General features: G+C 41.5%; 3 protein-coding genes across 3 annotated transcripts; all 3 read right to left on the bottom strand.

Annotated features, from left to right (window-relative positions):
• Positions 1-7,980: 7,980 nt before the first annotated feature.
• LOC127907429 (UDP-glucuronosyltransferase 2A1-like) lies at positions 7,981-9,799 on the bottom strand. The gene has a single exon (XM_052462678.1). The coding sequence runs from the start codon at positions 9,793-9,795 to the stop codon at positions 8,218-8,220; it is 1,578 nt and encodes a 525-aa protein (XP_052318638.1). The 5' UTR covers positions 9,796-9,799; the 3' UTR covers positions 7,981-8,217.
• Positions 9,800-12,868: 3,069 nt separating this feature from the next.
• On the bottom strand, positions 12,869-14,619 carry LOC127907339 (neuronal acetylcholine receptor subunit alpha-5-like). Its single transcript, XM_052462167.1, has 3 exons — positions 14,495-14,619; positions 13,597-14,328; positions 12,869-13,289 (listed from the first exon to the last, which is right to left on the bottom strand). Exons 1-3 carry the CDS (start codon positions 14,528-14,530, stop codon positions 13,131-13,133), a joined length of 927 nt encoding a protein of 308 aa, XP_052318127.1. The 5' UTR covers positions 14,531-14,619; the 3' UTR covers positions 12,869-13,130.
• Positions 14,620-22,902: 8,283 nt separating this feature from the next.
• Positions 22,903-24,762, bottom strand: LOC127907337 (UDP-glucuronosyltransferase 2A1-like). Its single transcript, XM_052462165.1, has one exon. The coding sequence runs from the start codon at positions 24,760-24,762 to the stop codon at positions 23,167-23,169; it is 1,596 nt and encodes a 531-aa protein (XP_052318125.1). The 3' UTR covers positions 22,903-23,166.
• Between the last annotated feature and the right edge of the window lie 1,532 nt (positions 24,763-26,294).

The raw sequence follows: 26,294 nt of genomic DNA, 5'->3' as shown, positions 1-26,294 counted from the left end.
AACAAACAGGTCCAGACAGGCAGGGATAACAAACAGGTCCAGACAGGCAGGGACAACAAACAGGTCCAGACAGGCAGGGACAACAAACAGATCCAGAGAGGGAGGGGCAACAAACCGATCCAGACAGGCAGGGATAACAAACAGGTCCAGACAGGCAGGGACAACAAACAGGTCCAGACAGGCAGGGACAACAAACAGATCCAGAGAGGGAGGGGCAACAAACCGATCCAGACAGGCAGGGACAACAAACAGGTCCAGAGAGGGAGGGACAACAAACAGATCCAGACAGGCAGGGATAACAAACAGGTCCAGACAGGCAGGGACAACAAACAGGTCCAGACAGGCAGGGACAACAAACAGATCCAGAGAGGGAGGGGCAACAAACAGATCCAGACAGGCAGGGACAACAAACAGATCCAGAGAGGGAGGGACAACAAACAGATCCAGAGAGGGAGGGGCAACAAACAGATCCAGAGAGGGAGGGACAACAAACAGATTCAGAGAGGGAGGGACAACAAACAGATCCAGAGAGGGAGGGACAACAAACAGATTCAGAGAGGGAGGGACAACAAACAGATCCAGAGAGGGAGGGACAACAAACAGATCCAGAGAGAGAGAGAGGAACAACAAACAGATTCAGAGAGAGAGGAACAACAAACAGATTCAGAGAGAGAGGGACAACAAACAGATCCAGAGAGGGAGGGACAACAAACAGATCCAGAGAGGGAGGAACAACAAACAGATTCAGAGAGAGAGGGACAACAAACAGATCCAGAGAGGGAGGGACAACAAACAGATCCAGAGAGGGAGGAACAACAAACAGATCCAGAGAAGGAGGAACAACAAACAGATCCAGAGAAGGAGGAACAACAAACAGATTCAGAGAGGAGGATCAACAAACAGATCCAGAGAGAGAGAGGAACAACAAACAGATTCAGAGAAGGAGGAACAACAAACAGATCCAGAGAGGCAGGGACAACAAACAGATCCAGAGAAGGAGGAACAACAAACAGATCCAGAGAAGGAGGAACAACAAACAGATCCAGAGAAGGAGGAACAACAAACAGATCCAGAGAGAGAGGGACAACAAACAGATCCAGAGAGGGAGGAACAACAAACAGATCCAGAGAAGGAGGAACAACAAACAGATCCAGAGAGAGGAACAACAAACAGATCCAGAGAGGGAGGAACAACAAACAGATCCAGAGAGAGAGGAACAACAAACAGATCCAGAGAGGGAGGGACAACAAACAGATCCAGAGAGGGAGGAACAACAAACAGATCCAGAGAAGGAGGAACAACAAACAGATCCAGAGAAGGAGGAACAACAAACAGATCCAGAGAGGGAGGAACAACAAACAGATCCAGAGAGGGAGGAACAACAAACAGATCCAGAGAAGGAGGAACAACAAACAGATCCAGAGAGGGAGGAACAACAAACAGATCCAGAGAAGGAGGAACAACAAACAGATCCAGAGAAGGAGGAACAACAAACAGATCCAGAGAGGGAGGAACAACAAACAGATCCAGAGAGGGAGGAACAACAAACAGATCCAGAGAGGGAGGAACAACAAACAGATCCAGAGAGGGAGGAACAACAAACAGATCCAGAGAGGGAGGAACAACAAACAGATCCAGAGAGAGAGGATCAACAAACAGATTCAGAGAGAGAGGAACAACAAACAGATCCAGAGAGAGAGGAACAACAAACAGATCCAGAGAGAGAGGAACAACAAACAGATTCAGAGAGAGAGGAACAACAAACAGATTCAGAGAGGGAGGAACAACAAACAGATCCAGAGAGAGGAACAACAAACAGATCCAGAGAGAGAGGAACAACAAACAGATCCAGAGAGGGAGGAACAACAAACAGATCCAGAGAAGGAGGAACAACAAACAGATCCAGAGAGAGAGGAACAACAAACAGATTCAGAGAGGGAGGAACAACAAACAGATTCAGAGAGGGAGGAACAACAAACAGATTCAGAGAGGGAGGAACAACAAACAGATTCAGAGAGGGAGGAACAACAAACAGATCCAGAGAGAGGAACAACAAACAGATCCAGAGAGGGAGGAACAACAAACAGATCCAGAGAGAGAGGAACAACAAACAGATCCAGAGAGGGAGGAACAACAAACAGATCCAGAGAGGGAGGAACAACAAACAGATCCAGAGAGGGAGGAACAACAAACAGATCCAGAGAGGGAGGGACAACAAACAGATCCAGAGAAGGAGGAACAACAAACAGATCCAGAGAGGGAGGAACAACAAACAGATCCAGAGAGGGAGGGACAACAAACAGATCCAGAGAGGGAGGGACAACAAACAGATTCATAGAGAGAGAGAGGAACAACAAACAGATTCAGAGAGAGAGGAACAACAAACAGATTCAGAGAGGGAGGAACAACAAACAGATTCAGAGAGGGAGGGACAACAAACAGATTCAGAGAGGGAGGAACAACAAACAGATTCAGAGAGGGAGGGACAACAAACAGATTCAGAGAGGGAGGAACAACAAACAGATTCAGAGAGGGAGGAACAACAAACAGATTCAGAGAGGGAGGAACAACAAACAGATTCAGAGAGGGAGGGACAACAAACAGATTCAGAGAGGGAGGAACAACAAACAGATTCAGAGAGGGAGGGACAACAAACAGATTCAGAGAGGGAGGAACAACAAACAGATCCAGAGAGAGAGGGACAACAAACAGATTCAGAGAGGGAGGAACAACAAACAGATCCAGAGAGGGAGGAACAACAAACAGATCCAGAGAGGCAGGGACAACAAACAGATTCAGAGAGGGAGGAACAACAAACAGATCCAGAGAGAGAGGGACAACAAACAGATCCAGAGAGAGAGGAACAACAAACAGATCCAGAGAAGGAGGAACAACAAACAGATTCAGAGAGAGAGGAACAACAAACAGATCCAGAGAGGCAGGGACAACAAACAGATTCAGAGAGGGAGGAACAACAAACAGATCCAGAGAGAGAGGAACAACAAACAGATCCAGAGAGACAGGGACAACAAACAGATTCAGAGAGGAGGAACAACAAACAGATCAGAGAGGAGGAACAACAAACAGATCCAGAGAGCAGAGGACAACAAACAGATTCAGAGAGAGAGGGACAACAAACAGATTCAGAGAGAGAGGGACAACAAACAGATCCAGAGAGAGAGGAACAACAAACAGATCCAGAGAGGAGGGACAACAAACAGATTCAGAGAGGGAGGAACAACAAACAGATCCAGAGAGAGAGGACAACAAACAGAAAACAGATCCAGAGAGGGAGGAACAACAAACAGATCCAGAGAGGAGGGACAACAAACAGATTCAGAGAGGAGGGACAACAAACAGATCCAGAGAGAGAGGAACAACAAACAGATCCAGAGAGGAGGGACAACAAACAGATTCAGAGAGGAGGAACAACAAACAGATCCAGAGAGAGAGGACAACAAACAGATCCAGAGAGAGAGAGGAACAACAAACAGATCCAGAGAGGGAGGAACAACAAACAGATCCAGAGAAGAGGAACAACAAACAGATCCAGAGAACAACAAACAGATTCAGGGACAACAAACAGATTCAGAGAGGGAGGAACAACAAACAGATCCAGAGAGAGAGGACAACAAACAGATCCAGAGAGAGGAACAACAAACAGATTCAGAGAGGAGAGGAACAAACAAACAGATTCAGAGAGAGGGAGGAACAACAAACAGATCCAGAGAGAGGAACAACAAACAGATTCAGAGAGAGAGGAACAACAAACAGATTCAGAGAGGGAGGAACAACAAACAGATCCAGAGAGAGGAACAACAAACAGAGAGGAGGAACAACAAACAGAGAGATTCAGAGAGGGAGGAACAACAAACAGATTCAGAGAGGGAGGAACAACAAACAGATTCAGAGAGAGAGGGACAACAAACAGATTCAGAGAGGGAGGAACAACAAACAGATTCAGAGAGGAGGGACAACAAACAGATTCAGAGAACAACAAACAGATTCAGAGAGAGAGGGACAACAAACAGATTCAGAGAGGGAGGAACAACAAACAGATTCAGAGAGAGAGGGACAACAAACAGATTCAGAGAGGGAGGAACAACAAACAGATTCAGAGAGGGAGGAACAACAAACAGATTCAGAGAGAGGAACAACAAACAGATTCAGAGAGAGAGGGACAACAAACAGATTCAGACAGGGAGGGACAACAAACAGATCCAGAGAGGGAGGGACAACAAACAGATTCAGAGAGAGAGGGACAACAAACAGATTCAGAGAGGGAGGAACAACAAACAGATTCAGAGAGGGAGGGACAACAAACAGATTCAGAGAGAGAGGGACAACAAACAGATTCAGAGAGAGAGGAACAACAAACAGATTCAGAGAGGGAGGAACAACAAACAGATTCAGAGAGAGAGGAACAACAAACAGATTCAGAGAGGGAGGAACAACAAACAGATTCAGAGAGGGAGGAACAACAAACAGATTCAGAGAGAGAGGAACAACAAACAGATTCAGAGAGGGAGGAACAACAAACAGATTCAGAGAGGGAGGAACAACAAACAGATTCAGAGAGAGAGGGACAACAAACAGATTCAGAGAGGGAGGGACAACAAACAGATTCAGAGAGGGAGGAACAACAAACAGATTCAGAGAGAGAGGAACAACAAACAGATTCAGAGAGAGAGGGACAACAAACAGATTCAGAGAGGGAGGGACAACAAACAGATTCAGAGAGGGAGGAACAACAAACAGATTCAGAGAGGGAGGAACAACAAACAGATTCAGAGAGAGAGGGACAACAAACAGATCCAAGAACCCGATGGTCACTGACAGAGCTCTAGAGTTCCTCTGTGGAGACGGGAGAAACAACCATTTTGAATTCGTAACATATCATACATTTGACAAATTTGTAATATATTGGACGATTTACAATTTGTAACTTATCATACGAATTGTAATTGGTAACATATCATACGAAATGGATGATGGACATGGTGGGAGGGAGCTTAAACTTAAAGTCGACCACAAAGTCAACTCTCATGAGCCATAGATCAGCCCCTTGTAATAACTTATAGAAGTCCACACCTAGTTGGGAAAAATTCATCACAAACAGCCTGGTAATGTGGCCAGACAGTCAACCTGTCCTGAACAGTAAATAGCAAATATAAAAGCATATTCTTTACTCTCTTTGTGAAAGTCATGTTGTCTGAGTGCCCTGATAAAGTCATTGGAATGTATGACATTGGTGATGGTGCAATAGTTAAATGTCCCTCTCCACTGTTTACCCACCATACATTGTAGACTAGAGGTAGCTGAAGATAGTGAGCCACCGATAGACCTCCTCCCCATGCTGGGTCAGTAAGCACCAGGTCATACCGGCTCTCCTCCAGGGATAGGATGTCTTTATAGACAATACATTAGAGTGGCCTTGTTAACATTCACCTTGTTTCTGCTTAAACACATAAACGGACCTATCCTACTCAATTATTTGACAGATGTTGTAACCGTGAACAGAAAATCCCTCAATGAGAGAGAGAGTTCAATGAGCTCATCTGAGTGAACGCTATGTTTCTGTGTTTGTGGACTTTCACCTACATGTGGTTTGTAAACTCTCTGAATGTTTCAGATGAACTACATGTTCACTCATTCTCCAATCTAACGTGTTCCCGCGTATTTAAATACTTAGGCATTTTGATTTATGTGATTTGACATTTAAATAAAACATTTAGATGTGCTGGTTAAGAAGCTAAGATTTCAAGTTGTCTTTTTCTACAGAAACAGATTGTGCCTTTCTCTAAGCAGTAGGAAGCAGGTGATTCAGTCAACCTTTTATCTGTTCTTGATTATGATGATATTATTTATCAAAGTGCAGCTGCTACGACTCTTCAACTTTTGGATGCCATCTACCATAGAGCGCTTCGTTCTGTTACAGGCGACAGTTTTGATACTCATCTCTGTATCCTGTATCAAAAGGTTGGCTGAACGTAACTAAAGACCCGTAGATCTCTACATTACTTTGTTTACAAGGCCCTACTTCCTAAACTTATCTTATCTAACTTTGTTGTTGAAGTACACACACCTGACTTGCCTAACCCGTTCACAGGATTGGTTTACTGTTGAGGTTCCTAGGGTCTCCAAAGCTAGGTGAATCTGCTTTTAGTTTTAATGCACCGGGTTGAATGCACCATTTGCAAATGTTTAAAGTTTAATACAGAGATTGTTCCTCCCTCTATATCAATTACTTTCTTTGTGATTGGCTTTAGAAATTCCTCATGCATAGCGTCAGTGACAGGTATTGTAATAGAACTGTAGTTTAAAAAAGTTACATGTTGTAGCTGGATTTTTCACGCTCAACAGTTTGTATCAAGAATGGTCCACCATCCAAAGGACAGTGGTCCTTCTGTGGCTCAGTTGGTAGAGCATGGCGCTTGTAACGCCAGGGTAGTGGGTTCGATTCCCGGGACCACCCATACGTAGAATGTATGCACACATGACTGTAAGTCGCTTTGGATAAAAGCGTCAGCTAAATGGCATATATTATTATTATTATTATTATTATTATTATTATTATATTATTATTACATCTAGCCAACTTGACACAACTGTGGGAAGCACTGGAGTCAACATGGGCCAGCATCCTTGTGAAATGCTTTCGACACCTTGTAGAGTCCATGCACTGACAAATTGAGGCTAATTCTGAGGACAAAATGGCAACTCAATATTAGGAAGGTGTTCAGGTGTTTCGTGGGCTTTTTAACATTCACATTGGTTCTGTTTAAACACACAAATAGACCTTCCCTAATCAATTATTTGACAGATGTAATCATTAACGTAAAATCCCTTGATGAGTGTGAGTGAGTTAATCTGAGTGAACACAATGTTCCTGTGTTTGTGGACTTTCACCAACTTGTACATGTTTGGAATATGCAATATGTGTTTGTGAGAGCTGGGGCCACTCATATACAAAATAATTATTCAGGCATGACTCTACGTGACTTTGGATAAAAGCATCTTCTAAATGCTATGTTATTATTTAAGGCTATGAATTTGTCAATTTAAGCTGTACACAGCAAACTCACGAGTGTACATTGAACTCAGAGATTGTACATTTTATTATATCAGAATGTATATATGAGTCCAACTTAACTGGTGTTAAAATAACAGTTTAGAAAGTGTGAACTCTGTAGCAGATGTTAACAGTCAACTCCATCAGACAACATTTGTACCCTAGAAGTTTATTATATTTTAACACTGTAGGGTGTAAAGCCTTAATTGTATAATTACCAGTCTGCCTTTTGAGGGAATGATTGAGTTACCACCCATTACTGTGTTTGTTAGTGACAGAGTTTGTGCATTTTTCATGAAGTGAGTGCCTAAGTGTTATAGTTTAATTAAGATTAAACCCTTTATGACAATACATTACATTACATACATCATATGGGCTTTCTTTGATGGCCTACAGTTTCGAAAGTCAGGCCTGCAAATTACATTATGCTGGCTGGCAAAGTATGTATCTTTCTGTAGCATATGTACATGCAAAAACACAGATATTGCAACAAACAATACTAAACATCAACCTGCAATAGAGCATGATGGTAAATATGATATGGATGAGGTTTAGATTTTTTTTTATACTACACAGAGTAAAAAATCTTTAACACTGTGATTGTAACACTTACAGTAAATATTTGCAGTGTAGAATTGAATCACAAAATGCACAACCATCTGGAAATACTTGACAACAAATATATTCCACACTAAATTATACATAAGCATTTTATTATGTTGGCATCAATTCAACATTATACAATTTCATGATTTAAAGATGTACTATGCAGAACTCACTCTGCCAGAAAATTGTAATCGTTTGCCTAATTTCAGTCTAGAGCAAGTGTAGTGTAGAGAATCATTGTATCATCTAAACCACTGTGAAATATATTTTCCATGACCAAAAATGTTGTATTTCCTGCTGTTTGAAACTGGTGTACAAAATCGAAAGTAAAAGAAGCAAAAAGATACTTAAACATGGGAAGCATAGAGATAGCACACATAGAACAGATCTACGGCATCTTAGACTTGCTTTCAATGAGAATGACAGATCCATAACTCGCATATCTATAGGAGTTTTGTTGGGTATTGTTCCATATAACAGCTTTAAGTCATATATATCCTACTATTTGTGTGCACCAGAATGTGGAGAATTGGATCTGCTCATTCACTTTTAATCTTTCTTTTCAAGCATTTTCTAATGCATAAATATCTGACTATTGCAACAAGAAGAAGAATAACCACTGAAACAACACCCAACAACATCAGGACAACATCTACAGAGTGGTAGGAGTACCAGGGCATTCTGTAGGACTCTGTACGCAGGTGAGCAGCACCTTTGTGTCTCATGACAAACTCAATCCAGAAGAGGGCAGTGTCCAGGGGTTCCATTGGCACGTCCCGGTGTAGCCTGGAGAGTCTCTGCATGTTCATCCTGTAGGACGGCTCATCCAGAACTTCCTGTAAGGCCTCTAGGAAGTTATTGTTCTTGTCTACTGTTGCCATGGATAAAAGCTTTGCTCCTCCTCTCTCTTTCAGACGAAGGAGGTTGTCATATTGATCATTAAACAGAGGTATACCCACAACAGGAATTCCATGGTAGATAGCCTCTTGAACCCCATTTGTTCCTCCGTGAGCTACAAACAGCCTTGTCTTAGGGTGTCCTAACAGATCATTCTGAGGCATCCAGTCAACTACTAAGGTGTTGTTGCCCAGAGTAGCTGGCCTGTCTCCTTTGTGTCTCCAGATTACCTTCTGAGGCAGTTGGGAAAAAGCAGCAGCAATCACATCAGCTATATCATGTGGAAATTCAGTAACGAAAGTCCCCAAAGACATGATAATGACTCCATGCTCCCCAGAACTGTGAACAAACTTCTCCAGTTCTTGGGGAAGAGGTTTGGCAGGATTACATTGGAACCCTGCCATATAGATAACATTAGGCATGGTGGGACGAGGAAATTCAAACACAAAGTCAATTCTCATGAGCCACAGGTCAGCTCCTTGTAATAACTCATAGAAGTCCACACCTGGTTGGAAAAACTCATCACAAACAGCCTGGTAATGTGGCCAGACAGTCAACCTGTCCCGAACAGCAGAAAGCAAATATAAAAGCATATTCTTTACTCTCTCTGTGAAAGTCATTTTGTCTGAGTGCCCTGATAAAGTAATTGGAATGTATGACATTGGTGATGGTGCAATAGTTAAATGTCCCTCTCCACTGATTGCCCACCGTACATTGTAGACTAGAGGTAGCTGAAGATAGTGAGCCACCAATAGACCTCCTCCCCATGCTGGGTCAGTAAGCACCAGGTCATATTGGTTCTCCTTTAGGGTCTTTATTAAATCTTTGTCTTTCAATACAGCAGTTGCTAAGTCACTAGCATATTTATGAAACTTAGACCTGGCAGAGATCATCTCGATTTGCAAATGTATAAAGTTTAATACAGAGCTCGTTCCTCTCTCTATATCAATTATTTTCTTCATAATTGGCTTTACAAATTCCTCATCCATAGCGTCAGTGACAGGTATTGTAATAGAACTGTAGAAGGACGATTCTTCTTTGATATACCAACTTTTTGTTGTTCGTACCACTGTGATGGTGTGTCCCTGAGAGTGAAGAGCCTTGATCAAAATGTCCATGTTAACCCAGTGACTTCCCTCCCCGGGAAAGACCAGCAACTTCCCACCATGGCAAACTGAACCACACATAATCAACAGAAATAACAAAAGGCACAAAGTCATGCTTCCAATGTATGTCATCATTTATCTGAAATATAAAACAAACAGAGATAGGAAATCATATTCAGTTTGAATAACACATTGAATGGATTTTGACATATTGTCAGTTAGCTGATTATATATATATATCTCATTTATGTACAAGCATTTTGCTACACCTGCGATAATATCTGCTCAATATCCATATGCGACCAATTAATACAATTTGATTTGATACAAATCATGAAAGACCATGAAAGCTGTTCTCAATAGTGCCATATTAATTCCCATTAGGGTTTTGAGAGTTTGAGACAATGAATATGAAACTTTATTCTTCATTTAGATTCACATTTGATTCAGTATGTGAACCATATCTCACAATACATTTCATCCTTGTTGATGAACGTTAACTTAACATAATTATTATTAGCTGATTCAGTCTGGAGGTAAGATGCAGTGCAATATTACTTACCAGATGATCTTCATATTATGTGTATGGAAGCCACGTGTAAAATGTGCAGTTAACTTAGGCTTTTGTGTGGCACGTTGGTTTATAAGGGTTAAGTTAAGGTCAAAGTACTGCGTTTATGATTTCCTTTCCACTTCTAAAAGTCATAGTGATGGTTACTCAAAACTCAGTGAGTGAACACGATTATAATTTGGATGCATAAAATTACACATTTAAATACTGTTTAACATTGCAGACACATTTCACAATGTCAAACAACAATATTTTCTCGTCCAAACATTTCAAGGAAGCCCTCAGAGTTACCCATTGTAAGGGTTTTCTTCTGGTGAAAGAGAGGTGGACCAAAATGCAGCGTGGTGGTTATTCATGTTTTTAATAAAGACGACTATACACGAACAGACTATACAAAACAAGAAAAGTGAAAACCTAAACAGTCCTATCTGGTGCAAACACAGAGACAGGAACAATCACACACAAAACAGGCTACCTAAATATGGTTCCCAAACAGAGACAATGACTAACACCTGCCTCTGATTGAGAACCATATCAGGCCAAACATAGAAATAGACAAACCAGACACACAACATAGAATGCCCACCCAGCTCACGTCCTGACCAACACTAAAACAAGAAAAACACATACGAACGATGGACAGAACGTGACACCCATATAGAACTACCTCATGCTTTTTCTACCCCACACGATTGGGAGAATTGGAACCCTCCCATAAATTGGAACCCTCTATAGATAAAATTAGTCATGACGGGACGAGGGAACTCGAACACAAAGTCAACTCTCATGAGCCAATGACCAGCTCCCTGTAATAACTCATAGAAGTCCACACCTGGTTGGAAGAACCCATTACAAACATTTTGGTAATGTGGCTGAATAAAAAATCTGTCGTGAGCTTCCCAAAGCAAATGGAAAAGCACATTCTTTACTCTCTCTGTGAAGATCATTTTTTGTGAGAGCCCTGATCCAGTCATTGGAATAGAAAACATGGGGGATGGTACAATGGCCCTTAACGTCCCTCTCCACTGTTTACCCACTGTACATTGTAGACTAGAGGTTCCTGAAGATAGTAAGCCACCAAATTACCAGTCCCCCATGCTGGGTCAGTAAACAACAGGTCATACTGGCTCTCCTTTAGGGTCTTCATTAAATCCTTGTCCTTCAATACAGCAGTTGCCGTGTCACATTCCAGTCCATGAACCTTAGACATTGCAGAGAACATCTCGATTTGAAAATGTATAAAGTTTAATGCAGAGCTCTTTCCTCTCTCTATATCAATTACTTTCTTCACGATTGGCTTTACAAATTCCTCATATTCCACATCATCAGTGACAGGTATTGTAATAAAACTGTAATGTAGAGACCCTTCTTTAATATACCAACTGTAGCTGTCCGTACCACTGTGACGGTGTGTCCCTGAGAGTGAAGAGCCTTGATCAGAATGTCCATGTTCACCCAGTGGCTACCTTCTAAAGGAAATAGTAAAATTTTCCCACCATCGTAGGTTCTCCAAGAAACAACCAGTAAAGATATGAGAAGGTATGAGTTTATGCTTCCATTATGGCTTGCCATCTTTCATCTGAATGAGAGGTGAAATCAGAAGGCGAGATGAACAGAATCAAAAACAACAACTCTTGTTTTTGTATCAGGTGGACTCAGACTGACTTAAGTCCCCAACTATGTCCCCCAGTTTCTAACAGACTCACAGACTTAAAATATCATCTCAAGACACCTCTGTAATGCAAAGAGATGGTCTTAGAAGCTGGAAAGTAGTTACATTAAAACAGTAGTTTTTGCTCATACAAGAGCACTCACAGCTGAATTCTTCAGTGAAGCTTGTTCAAGTGGATTATAATTAAACTCTTTCTTGATCTTGTTATGTAACACTGCTTTTCTGAGAATGTAGCCACTGTTAAAAATGTTTTTATTTTATTTTGTATTTTACCAACCTAGAGTTAATAAAATAGAAAAGTGTAATGTAAGGGTAATATAAAGGGTAGTGTATATAAAAGGGTATAAAAGGTTTGTCACATTCTGACCTTAGTTTTGTTGTTATGTCTTTGTTTTAGTATGGTCAGGGCGTGAGTTGGGTGGGTTGTCTATGTTCGTTTTTCTATGTTGTGTTTTTGTGTTTGGCCTGGTATGGTTCTCAATCAGAGGCAGGTGTCATTGGTTTCTCTTATTGAGAACCATACTTAGGTAGCCTTTTCCCACCTGTGTTTTGTGGGTGATTGTTTCCTGTTTTGTTGTTTCCGTTTTCATTCACTTTGTTATTTTTGTATTTTGTCGTGTTCAGTGATTATTAAAATGTCATGGACACTTACCACGCTGCGTATTGGTCCGATCCTTGCTACTCCTCCTCAGACAAAGAGGAGGAAAGCCGTTACAAGGTCAATGTTGACTTAAACATAAAAGGTAATGGGTCATATATATAAATGTTAATGGTAAAGGATACTGTACACTTATTAACAAAGGGGTGGATTAAAAGTTATGAATTAACACCTGTTAACTATTAGCTAGTCTCATGTGGCCAGCCTTCCATAATCATGTCTCCTTAACTGTGAGAAGCCTGTTTTTCAGAGGCAAGAAAGACAGTAACCTGGAGAATTGTATTCATTGTTATACTTTACTTTGTGAGATATGCCTATAGGGAGGTATCCTCCTTTCAGAATATAAAACAATTGATTGTTAATTTAATCTATAAACAGATAGAGACAATCGCTCATTAATTTACACAAATCAAAAATCATGATGGAACTAGAATCCATTGCAATTATAACTGGTCTCCCACACCCACGTGAGTAAGTGTCTCTTTATCTGCACTGACTGTAGTGTCTCTGAAATTATTGTGCTCAGCGCACTTAGTCTCAGTTTAGTCTTATCCGCTGCCGCCTGCATGGTTGGGGACGATGATGTTTGCCCATTTGTAGATGACAGGGATGAAGAGCAGAGCAGAGCCCAGTACTGAGACCAGGAGGAAGGTCCACAGGAACACACGATCCAGAACTTGAGCCACAAACTTCCAGTCCTGCACCACCTGGAGAGAGAGACCAAAACGCCCTTCAGACACCAACACATGACCTCGTTGACACAGGCTGGGAGGGCTTTGCACTCAGAGGTGCAGTTGCATGTGACAATCAGAGGATGGAGACAAATATACAGTATGGAGATGATGAATATATAGAGAGAATTACAGTAAGACTTCAAAAACCTAATTTCAGCACTATAGAATTGATTTTGAATGGTGTTCAAGTCATAACAAACAAACACAATATTCTCTCATGCCAACTTTGTCATTGATACTGAGGGGCAGACTGATTCTCTGTAACTCAATGGGATCTTACCTCTCTGACCTCGTTCTCCTTGACCACATGCATGGTGATGTAGCGGATAGAGTCCAAAGCAGCCTGCAGGTTATTCCTAGAGGAGAGATGAGAGGTGGACTCTGGTGAAGAACCCTTCATAATGGCCCCTACTACCCCTTCTCTTCTTGCCAGTCTTGCCCACTCTCTCCCTGTCAGTCCTTCCCTGGCCCCGCCTGGGGTAGCATAGCGGTCCACGTGGCTGCGCATACACAGCAGCTTAGGCAGCCTGTGCAGGAAGATACGGCGCACCCATGGCGCCATGCCTTGGTGCGTGGATGAGGAGCGGTGGTGGATGTTGATAGCGAAGACGGTGATGACAATTGAGAGCGTGACAAAGATCATGGTGAACACCAGGTACTCCCCGATAAGAGGGATGACCTTGGAGGAGGACGGAATTATCTCCTCGATCACGAGGAGGAAGACGGTGAGGGACACCAGCACAGAGGTGCACAGGGAGATCTTCTCCCCGCCGTTGGAGGGCAGGTAGAAGACCAGGATGGTGAGGAAGGAAAGGCCGATACAGGGGATAATGAGGAAGAGGGTGTAGAAGAGCGGCAGTCTACGGATGATGAAGGAGTAGGTGATGAAGGGGAAGTGGCAGGGACCGTCCATCCTCAGACCACGGCTGCCTGTCGCTTTCACTATCTCCCATTCACCATTGTCAAAGTAGTCCCTCTTATCTACATGGAAGTCCTCCAGGAGGATGTCAACCTATTGAATGAATACAAGGTTAGAAAAGATGAAACATCAACAGACGTATCTTCCTTTCAACTCCCCAAAGTATAAACAAGAGATTAACATATTTCTGACATCAATTAAAGACTATATGGTCATTACTATACTGTAGACTGTTTCACAATGCTGTGTAGGCTTCAACCTGTGAGCCATCATAGGTCCAGGAGCCAAACTTCATGGAGCAGTTCTGCAGGTCAAAGGGGAAGAAGGTGACATCGATGATGCAGGCTGACTTGTAGTTAGCGGGCTGTGTCCAGATGATGGTGCCATCATGACAACAGCCTTGGTATAATATATATATGCCATTTAGCTGACGCTTTTATCCAACAGCTTACAGTCATGTGTGCATACATTCAGAGCCCGGGAATCGAACCCACTACCCTGGCGTTAAAGCGCCATGCTCTACCAACTGAGCCACAGAAGGACCCAGATCAAAACGTCCATCGGCGCTGTTAGAGGAAAGGGTTAATATCTGTTTATCTTCTACGGGGTTGAATCTGGCTTTTCTTCATGTGTTGGATTAATTGTATTTGTGCTGTTCAAAATATCATCTATGCTGTGTAGGATTGCAAAGCTACCGGTAATTTCCCAAAGTTACTGGAATCTTCCATTTTGGTATTTAACAGACCATCTATGGCAATCTATCGTAACTTTCATAATTTATACTTGAAAAACGTATTTAAAAAAAATAATGAATATATAGTATTAATGTATTATATCTGTGTCCATATTGTCCAGGAGTTTCTAGTAGATAGACAATACGGTTCAAGAGAAAATAACCTCATTAATTAAAAAAGCATTTAATCAACAAAAACATTCTTTTCAATTAACTCTGCAACACAACTGCCACCAGTTTGACGCCAAAACACTGACAACAAACACATACTGACATAGTAAAAAATGTTGAAACCCTCATATTAAACACCAATGGTATTCACTAAGTTGATGGTTTATATTTCTTATATTTATATCCGCAGAGTACGACCCTGCCTCACACAGGAAGCGGCGCAGGTCCTAATCCAGGCACTTGTCATCTCCCGTCTGGATTACTGCAACTCGCTGTTGGCTGGGCTCCCTGCCTGTGCCATTAAACCCCTACAACTCATCCAGAACGCCGCAGCCCGTCTGGTGTTCAACCTTCCCAAGTTCTCTCACGTCACCCCGCTCCTCCGCTCTCTCCACTGGCTTCCAGTTGAAGCTCGCATCCGCTACAAGACCATGGTGCTTGCCTACGGAGCTGTGAGGGGAACGGCACCTCAGTACCTCCAGGCTCTGATCAGGCCCTACGCCCAAACAAGGGCACTGCGTTCATCCACCTCTGGCCTGCTCGCCTCCCTACCACTGAGGAAGTACAGTTCCCGCTCAGCCCAGTCAAAACTGTTCGCTGCTCTGGCCCCCCAATGGTGGAACAAACTCCCTCACGACGCCAGGACAGCGGAGTCAATCACCACCTTCCGGAGACACCTGAAACCCCACCTCTTTAAGGAATACCTAGGATAGGATAAAGTAATCCTTCTCACCCCCCTTAAAAGATTTAGATGCACTATTGTAAAGTGGCTGTTCCACTGGATGTCATAAGGTGAATGCACCAATTTGTAAGTCGCTCTGGATAAGAGCGTCTGCTAAATGACTTAAATGTAATGTAAAAAATGTATATATTTAGGTTTTTAAATCATCTTATTAAATTAAGATATTTTCTGTGATGAGGCCACTAAGACTGCATTTACACAATTCTGATTGTTTTAATTAATTGGTCTTTTGAACAATCAGTTGATCAATGTGATTGATCAAAAGACCAATTAGTAGAAAAAAGATCAGAATTGGGCTTCCTGTGTGAAAACAGCCACAGAGGGCCAGAGATTGTTACAGACACCTGTGATAATCTGAAGTACCCAAAAGGGCCAATAGATGTCTTCTAATAGATTACATAAAATCCATGAAACATACCAAAATTCTGGTAGTTTACTGGTAAATTTAGAAAGTTTCCAGTATTATGCAGTGCTTGACTTGGGATGGAAGTAGTGTAGGAGCTGTATTTTTCCAAGTCGGTACATTAGAGATTATGTTATAGAGACCTCTGATTATTCACTGTTAGTGGATTAAACTCATTTTCCATTACTTCTGTATGACCTTTAACTAAAAATAATTCATTACTATTATTACAGCCCACATGAAAAAGTAAGCATTATTGACACTGGAAAGATGACGTGTCTGATTCCATGTAGACCTACCACATCTTTCTCCTGCTGTTGTGCCCTTGATCAAGGCACTTAGCCCCCCAGATAGAGATGGACTGTTAGTCACATGTTGTCAACATGTGGTCAATTCTATCTGGAGAGCAGGGTGTGCAGGCTTGGCTTTTTCAACATTACAACCAAATACTTTTGTCTCCATAAAAATGATTCTCTCATTCAACAAATGGTTATGGTAGGCTTTTTCAAAGCAAGGTATTAACTAGACGTGTTTATATATAAGGCAGAAATATTTATGTTTTGAGGGAGATCTATGCACAAAAATGTATTTGTCAATTTCTTAGAATATTTTTACGTTGTCGCAATTACATGTCTACTGTTTAATAGGGGGGAATACCAGTTGTTTAACATTGCAGATAGGCTCTACAGCAACAACGAAATGAATGCTTAGTTAACTATACGTTAGTTAACTAGCGAGATAACTTCTGCAAGTTATATTTTGAATTGGTGATCTAGTTAGTCTGTCTGTCATTATGGAATACCTGCTGCTGGAATGTCGCGCTCTCTCCTCTGGCAACCCCACACTGGCACACACGCAACCCCACACTGGCACACACGCAACCCCACACTGGCACACACGCAACCCCACACTGGCACACACGCAACCCCACACTGGCACACACGCAACACCACACACGCAACACCACACTGGCACACACGCAACACCACACTGACACACACGCAACACCACATTGACACACACGCAACACCACAGACATGCACTAAAGCACATATGTCAGAGTCAAGGCCCGCGGGCCACATCCGGCCCGCGAGAAGGTTTTTTACGGCCCCTGGGATGATCTTGATTTATTATTAGAACCGGCCCGCAGACCGCAGCAAGCCGGCAGCCCGCAGATCTTTTACACGCACCAATACTACATTTCCCACAATGCAACGGTGACGCACCGAGCAGTAGGCTGCTTCATTTCAATATTTATTGGCACAGCAGTTGTCAGCATCACAGTAAAATTAACTTTCAGATACCCATCAAAAATGGCAAAACGGAAGGTGGACACTGAGAACCGGGGGTTTCAAACAAGGTGGGAGTCGGAGTATTTGTTCACGGAGGTAGCTGGAAAACCTGTGTGTCTTCTGTGTGGAGAAAGTGTGGCGGTACTGAAAGAGTATAATCTGAGACGACATTATGAAACGAAACACGCGGACAAAAACAAGAATATGGACATGGAACAAAGGCTACAAAAGGCAGAGGAATTAAAACGAGGCCTCAAATCTCGACAGGCTCTGTTCAAAAAAGCCAAATCACAAGGCCAGGCTGCTGTCAAGGCCAGTTTTATTTTGGCAGAAGAGATCGCTAAATCAGCCCGGCCATTTACGGAGGGGGATTTCATCAAAAACTGCATGATTAAAGTTTGTGACGAAGTTTGCCCAGAAAAAAGGCAACTCTTTTTAAATGTGAGTCTGAGCAGAAACACCATTGCCGAGAGAGTAGACCAGTTGTCCATCAATCTAAAAGAGCAGCTTGTGAAAAAGGGAAAAGATTTCATTGCATATTCCTTGGCTGTGGATGAGAGCACCGACATTTCTGACATTGCCCAGTTGTCAATTTTCATCCGCGGAGTGGACTCCAGCCTAAGCGTGACAGAGGAGTTTTTGGCTTTACGTCCTATGCATGGCACAACTACGGGGCATGATTTGTATGAAGAGGTGTCAAGATGTGTAAATGAGATGGAGCTGCCTTGGGAAAAACTCGTGGGTTTGACAACCGACGGAGCACCTGCGATGTGTGGACACAGGAGCGGACTGGTGGCGAAGATACGGGAAAAGATGCAAGAGGAAAACGCGACAGGTGAGCTGACAGCTTATCATTGTATCATACACCAGGAAGCGTTGTGCGGTAAAGCCTTGAAAATGGAGCATGTAATGAGCATCATCACGCGCACAGTTAACTTTATCAGAGCCAAAGGTTTGAATCACCGCCAGTTCAAGGCATTTCTGACGGAGTTAGAAACGGAGCATGGTGATTTGCCTTATCACACAGAGGTGCGATGGCTAAGCCAGGGAAAGGTGCTTCAAAGATGTTTCGAGCTTCGTGAGGAGATTTGTCTGTTCTTGGACAGCAAAGGGAAAGACACAACACAACTCCGAGACGAAATGTTTCTGTGTGAAATGGCTTTTCTGTGTGACATTACGAGTCATCTGAATGCAATGAACTTGCAGCTGCAGGGTCGGGATCGTGTCATCTCTGATATGTACAGTACAGTGAAGGCATTTAAAACCAAACTGACTCTGTGGGAGACGCAGATGCGGAAAGAAAATTTGAGCCACTTTCCCAGCTGCCAGACCATGAAAGAGAAGCTCTCTACCAGTGCGTTCCCGAGCGCACAGTTGGCTGATAAAATAGGTATGCTTGCCGCTGACTTTCGACGCCGATTTGCTGACTTTGAAGCACAAAAAAGCAGGTTGGAACTGCTCGGTAACCCATTTGCTGTTGACGTGGAAAGCTCACCACCAAACCTCCAAATGGAGTTGATTGACCTCCAATGCAATGATGCACTGAGGGCAAAATATGCGGCAGTGGGTGCTGCGGAGTTCGCCCGTTTCCTCCCGACACAATGCCCCAGCTGCGCATCCAGGCTGCTCAAACGTTGTCTATGTTTGGCAGCACATACCTGTGTGAACAACTGTTTTCTTTGATGAACTTGAACAAAACATCACACAGAAGTCGACTTACTGCTGAACACCTCCACTCAATTCTGAGGATTTCCTCAGCTCAGAGCCTTACCCCGAACATTGATGAACTTGTGGAAAAGATGGGACACCACCAAGTATCACCCTCAACCTCAAACAAGTGAACATTACTGTGCAATCACATATTTAGAGTTTTTACTCAGTTCAAGTTTAAAAGTTAAAGTTTAATATTTGTTTTCACTGCATGTTACTTCTCCTTAAACAAAGTGTTGTTTTTGATTAATAGATTTTTGCACTTTATTTTATTGTATTTCAATCCAAATATATTTTAAAAATATTTCAGTTGAGTGGATGATAGAAAATTGCTATTATTGTTTTTTTCTTTGAAGTAAATTTAGCCCACTTTTGCTAAAATAGAAAATATAGGCTACTGATGGTGCCTTGAATACCGGTTTCTTTCATTTAATGTTCATGTTATGGGGATTTTTATATAAAGGAAATTTGTCTTTTGTGTCTGTTGAAAATTAAAGATTACTGACAGAGCCATAAGAAAATATTGCTTTATTTATCTGATCATATTGGAATATATTTGTTAGGTTTTCAGTAGGTTCAATTAGGTTCACTAGACTATATGCGTCATTTAAAAATTTTTCAATGAACATTCGAACAGTCCGGCCCTCGGCTTGTAGCTAAATTTTTTATTTGGCCCTCCGTCCATTTGACTTTGACACCCCTGCACTAAAGGGTCATTCCGATGATGGCTGATATGTAGTTATTTTTATTGATTGACCATATTTAAGTGTGCTTTTTTGAATTACATTCGAAACAATTATTCAACTAATTTCCATTACCTTACAAACCCTAATTTGACAGTTTGGAGCAGGATTCATGCCATTCAGCCGAGCACTTTTTCAATCTGCGCTATCTCGAACAGCCTATATTGGCACTCACAGATTCAGAGACTAGCGACAAATAAACTTGAACAAAGTAGAAACTCGCCATTGCTATTCAATGACGATCCCACCTTCATTCAGATTTTATCAAAAAAATTGTCTCGGTGTGTGAATCTGGGCCAGCGAAAGGCAACTTTGTTTTTAAAGAGGAGCTGTACGTTGTGTTAGTACGGCGTTCCGGACAGCTACGGCCCAAGTCAAGCACTGGTAATATACCCTCCCTTTGCAACCCTAATGTGGAGATTATATTGAACCGAAAGTGTTAGTTCAATATCAGTGCCATCTTTTGTTCTACTGTTGGCAGTCTGTTGGGCATAGTACTTACTTGTCATAGAGCACAATGTCTGGGATCCAGATGGAGTCCGAGGGGACTCTGATGTTAGTGATGCCCAGGTAGTCATCAGGGTCCCAGCGTAGCTTCATGTCCAACCATTCCTAAACAGGAGAGAGAGAGAGAGAGGGATGAGTCATCTCTTTTTACAAGCGGATCCATTTGACAAGACTTTTGCTGGAGCTCGCCATGAATGCCTTTTCTCCTCATGAGAGACATTTTATTGCACTACACTATATACTGAGTGTACAAAACATTAAGAACACCTGCTCTTTCCAGGACATAGACTGACCAGGTGAATCCAGGTGAAAACTATGATCCCTTGTTGATGTCACTTGTTAAATCCACTTCAATCATTGTAGATGAAGGGGAGGAGACAGGTTAAAGAAACAAATCAAGTAGATAGTAGGAGAGAAGCACTGACGTGGACAGAGCAATATCTTCAACCTTATGTCCTCATTCACCGCTGACAAATAGATGTGGCCATGCAGTGGTGTAAAGTACTTAAGTAAAAAATACTTTAAAGTACTACTTAAGTATTTTTGGGGTGTATCTGAACCTTTACTTTTACTTCACTACATTCCTAAAGAAAATGATGTACTTTTACTCCATACATTTTCCCTGACACCCAAAAGTACACGTTATATGCTTAGCAGGGCAGAAAATGGTCCAATTCGCACAATTATTAAGAGAACATCCCTGGTCATCCCTACTGCCTCTGATCTGGCGGACTCACTAAACATGTGATGATTCTGTCACAGTCTTCCTCCTCTTCATCTGAAGAGGAGAGGCGAGATGGATCAGAGGACCAAAATGCGGTGTGGTATGTGTTCATGGTGAATATTTAATTAAAGAAAACATTGAACACAAAAACAATAAAGACCGTGACTCTATAAATGAGACCTGTGCTGACACAAGCAACTAGCATAGACAATCACCCACAAACAAACAGTGCAACCCAGGCTACCGAAGTATGATTCTCAATCAGAGACAACTAATGACACCTGCCTCTGATTGAGAACCATACTAGGCCGAAACATACAAATCCCCAAATCATAGAAAAACAAACATAGACTGCCCACCCAACTCACGCCCTGACCATACTAAATAAATACAAATAAAGGAAATAAAGGTCAGAACGTGACATTAACATAAAATCCCTTGATGAGAGTGAGTGAGTTAATCTGAGTGACCACAATGTTCCTGTGTTTGTGGACTTTCACCAACTTGTACATGTTTGGAATATGCAATATGTGTTTGTGAGAGCTGGGGCCACTCATATACAAAATAATTATGCACGCATGACTCTACGTGACTTTGGATAAAAGCATCTTCTAAATGCTATGTTATTATTTAAGGCTATAAGGTTGTCAATTTAAGATGTACACAGCAAACTCACGAGTGTACATTGAACTCAGAGATTGTACATTGTATTATATCAGAATGTATATATATGAGTCCAACTTAACTGGTGTTAAAATAACAGTTTAGAAAGTGTGAACTCTGTAGCAGATGTTAACAGTCAACTCCATCAGACAATATTTGTACCCTAGAAGTTTATTATATTTTAACACTGTAGGGTGTAAAGCCTTAATTGTATATTTACCAGTCTGCCTTTTGAGGGAATGATTGAGTTACCACCCATTACTGTGTTTGTTAGTGACAGAGTTTGTTGCATTTGTTCATTCACTTCCAGGCCTGTAGCCTTCATGAAGTGAGTGCCTAAGTGTTATAGTTTAATTAAGATTAAACCCTTTATGACAATACATTACATTACATACATCATATGGGCTTTCTTTGATGGCCTAGTTTCTCCCTAACACTGTGGTCTGAAATTCTTGGCTCGCAAGCCACATCAGGCCTGCAAATTACATTATGCTGGCTGGCAAAGTATGTATCTTTCTGTAGCATAAGATCAATGTACATGCAAAAACACAGATATTGCAACAAACAATACTAAACATCAACCTGCAATAGAGCATGATGGTAAATATGATAATAATGGATGAGGTTTAGATTTTTTTTTATACTACACAGAGTAAAAAATCTTTAACACTGTGATTGTAACACTTACAGTAAATATTTGCAGTGTAGAATTGAATCACAAAATGCACAACCATCTGGAAATACTTGACAACAAATATATTCCACACTAAATTATACATAAGCATTTTATTATGTTGGCATCAATTTAACATTATACAATTTCATGATTTAAAGATGTACTATGCAGAACTCACTCTGCCATTTCCTGGTTGCCAAAATTGTAATCGTTTGCCTAATTTCAGTCTATGTGGCAAAACAAGCAAGTGTAGTGTAGAGAATCATTGTATCATCTAAACCACTGTGAAATATATTTTCCATGACCAAAAATGTTGTATTTCCTGCTGTTTGAAACTGGTGTACAAAATCGAAAGTAAAAGAAGCAAAAAGATACTTAAACATGGGAAGCATAGAGATAGCACACATAGAACAGATCTACGGCATCTTAGACTTGCTTTCAATGAGAATGACAGATCCATAACTCGCATATCTATAGGAGTTTTGTTGGGTATTGTTCCATATAACAGCTTTAAGTCATATATATCCTACTATTTGTGTGCACCAGAATGTGGAGAATTGGATCTGCTCATTCACTTTTAATCTTTCTTTTCAAGCATTTTCTAATGCATAAATATCTGACTATTGCAACAAGAAGAAGAATAACCACTGAAACAACACCCAACAACATCAGGACAACATCTACAGAGTGGTAGGAGTACCAGGGCATTCTGTAGGACTCTGTACGCAGGTGAGCAGCACCTTTGTGTCTCATGACAAACTCAATCCAGAAGAGGGCAGTGTCCAGGGGTTCCATTGGCACGTCCCGGTGTAGCCTGGAGAGTCTCTGCATGTTCATCCTGTAGGACGGCTCATCCAGAACTTCCTGTAAGGCCTCTAGGAAGTTATTGTTCTTGTCTACTGTTGCCATGGATAAAAGCTTTGCTCCTCCTCTCTCTTTCAGACGAAGGAGGTTGTCATATTGATCATTAAACAGAGGTATACCCACAACAGGAATTCCATGGTAGATAGCCTCTTGAACCCCATTTGTTCCTCCGTGAGCTACAAACAGCCTTGTCTTAGGGTGTCCTAACAGATCATTCTGAGGCATCCAGTCAACTACTAAGGTGTTGTTGCCCAGAGTAGCTGGCCTGTCTCCTTTGTGTCTCCAGATTACCTTCTGAGGCAGTTGGGAAAAAGCAGCAGCAATCACATCAGCTATATCATGTGGAAATTCAGTAACGAAAGTCCCCAAAGACATGATAATGACTCCATGCTCCCCAGAACTGTGAACAAACTTCTCCAGTTCTTGGGGAAGAGGTTTGGCAGGATTACATTGGAACCCTGCCATATAGATAACATTAGGCATGGTGGGACGAGGAAATTCAAACACAAAGTCAATTCTCATGAGCCACAGATCAGCTCCTTGTAATAACTCATAGAAGTCCACACCTGGTTGGAAAAACTCATCACAAACAGCCTGGTAATGTGGCCAGACAGTCAACCTGTCCCGAACAGCAGAAAGCAAATATAAAAGCATATTCTTTACTCTCTCTGTGAAAGTCATTTTGTCTGAGTGCCCTGATAAAGTAATTGGAATGTATGACATTGGTGATGGTGCAATAGTTAAATGTCCCTCTCCACTGATTGCCCACCGTACATTGTAGACTAGAGGTAGCTGAAGATAGTGAGCCACCAATAGACCTCCTCCCCATGCTGGGTCAGTAAGCACCAGGTCATATTGGTTCTCCTTTAGGGTCTTTATTAAATCTTTGTCTTTCAATACAGCAGTTGCTAAGTCACTAGCATATTTATGAAACTTAGACCTGGCAGAGATCATCTCGATTTGCAAATGTATAAAGTTTAATACAGAGCTCGTTCCTCTCTCTATATCAATTATTTTCTTCATAATTGGCTTTACAAATTCCTCATCCATAGCGTCAGTGACAGGTATTGTAATAGAACTGTAGAAGGACGATTCTTCTTTGATATACCAACTTTTTGTTGTTCGTACCACTGTGATGGTGTGTCCCTGAGAGTGAAGCGCCTTGATCAAAATGTCCATGTTAACCCAGTGACTTCCCTCCCCGGGAAAGACCAGCAACTTCCCACCATGGCAAACTGAACCACACATAATCAACAGAAATAACAAAAGGCACAAAGTCATGTTTCCAATGTATGTCATCATTTATCTGAAATATAAAACAAACAGAGATAGGAAATCATATTCAGTTTGAATAACACATTGAATGGATTTTGACATATTGTCAGTTAGCTGATTATATATATATATCTCATTTATGTACAAGCATTTTGCTACACCTGCGATAATATCTGCTCAATATCCATATGCGACCAATTAATACAATTTGATTTGATACAAATCATGAAAGACCATGAAAGCTGTTCTCAATAGTGCCATATTAATTCCCATTAGGGTTTTGAGAGTTTGAGACAATGAATATGAAACTTTATTCTTCATTTAGATTCACATTTGATTCAGTATGTGAACCATATCTCACAATACATTTCATCCTTGTTGATGAACGTTAACTTAACATAATTATTATTAGCTGATTCAGTCTGGAGGTAAGATGCAGTGCAATATTACTTACCAGATGATCTTCATATTATGTGTATGGAAGCCACGTGTAAAATGTGCAATTAACTTAGGCTTTTGTGTGGCACGTTGGTTTATAAGGGTTAAGTTAAGGTCAAAGTACTGCGTTTATGATTTCCTTTCCACTTCTAAAAGTCATAGTGATGGTTACTCAAAACTCAGTGAGTGAACACGATTATAATTTGGATGCATAAAATTACACATTTAAATACTGTTTAACATTGCAGACACATTTCACAATGTCAAACAACAATATTTTCTCGTCCAAACATTTCAAGGAAGCCCTCAGAGTTACCCATTGTAAGGGTTTTCTTCTGGTGAAAGAGAGGTGGACCAAAATGCAGCGTGGTGGTTATTCATGTTTTTAATAAAGACGACTATACACGAACAGACTATACAAAACAAGAAAAGTGAAAACCTAAACAGTCCTATCTGGTGCAAACACAGAGACAGGAACAATCACACACAAAACAGGCTACCTAAATATGGTTCCCAAACAGAGACAATGACTAACACCTGCCTCTGATTGAGAACCATATCAGGCCAAACATAGAAATAGACAAACCAGACACACAACATAGAATGCCCACCCAGCTCACGTCCTGACCAACACTAAAACAAGAAAAACACATACGAACGATGGACAGAACGTGACACCCATATAGAACTACCTCATGCTTTTTCTACCCCACACGATTGGGAGAATTGGAACCCTCCCATAAATTGGAACCCTCTATAGATAAAATTAGTCATGACGGGACGAGGGAACTCGAACACAAAGTCAACTCTCATGAGCCAATGACCAGCTCCCTGTAATAACTCATAGAAGTCCACACCTGGTTGGAAGAACCCATTACAAACATTTTGGTAATGTGGCTGAATAAAAATCTGTCGTGAGCTTCCCAAAGCAAATGGAAAAGCACATTCTTTACTCTCTCTGTGAAGATCATTTTGCGTGAGAGCCCTGATCCAGTCATTGGAATATAAGACATGGGGATGGTGCAATGGCCCTTAACGTCCCTCTCCACAGTTTACCCACTGTACATTGTAGACTAGAGGTTCCTGAAGATAGTAAGCCACCAAAATACCAGTCCCCC

This window comes from Oncorhynchus keta, chromosome 14 (genome assembly GCF_023373465.1).
Source record: "Oncorhynchus keta strain PuntledgeMale-10-30-2019 chromosome 14, Oket_V2, whole genome shotgun sequence".
Taxonomy (NCBI): Eukaryota; Metazoa; Chordata; class Actinopteri; order Salmoniformes; family Salmonidae; genus Oncorhynchus; species Oncorhynchus keta.
Note: the sequence above shows the minus strand (reverse complement) of the source record. Positions and strands in the feature narration are given on the sequence as shown.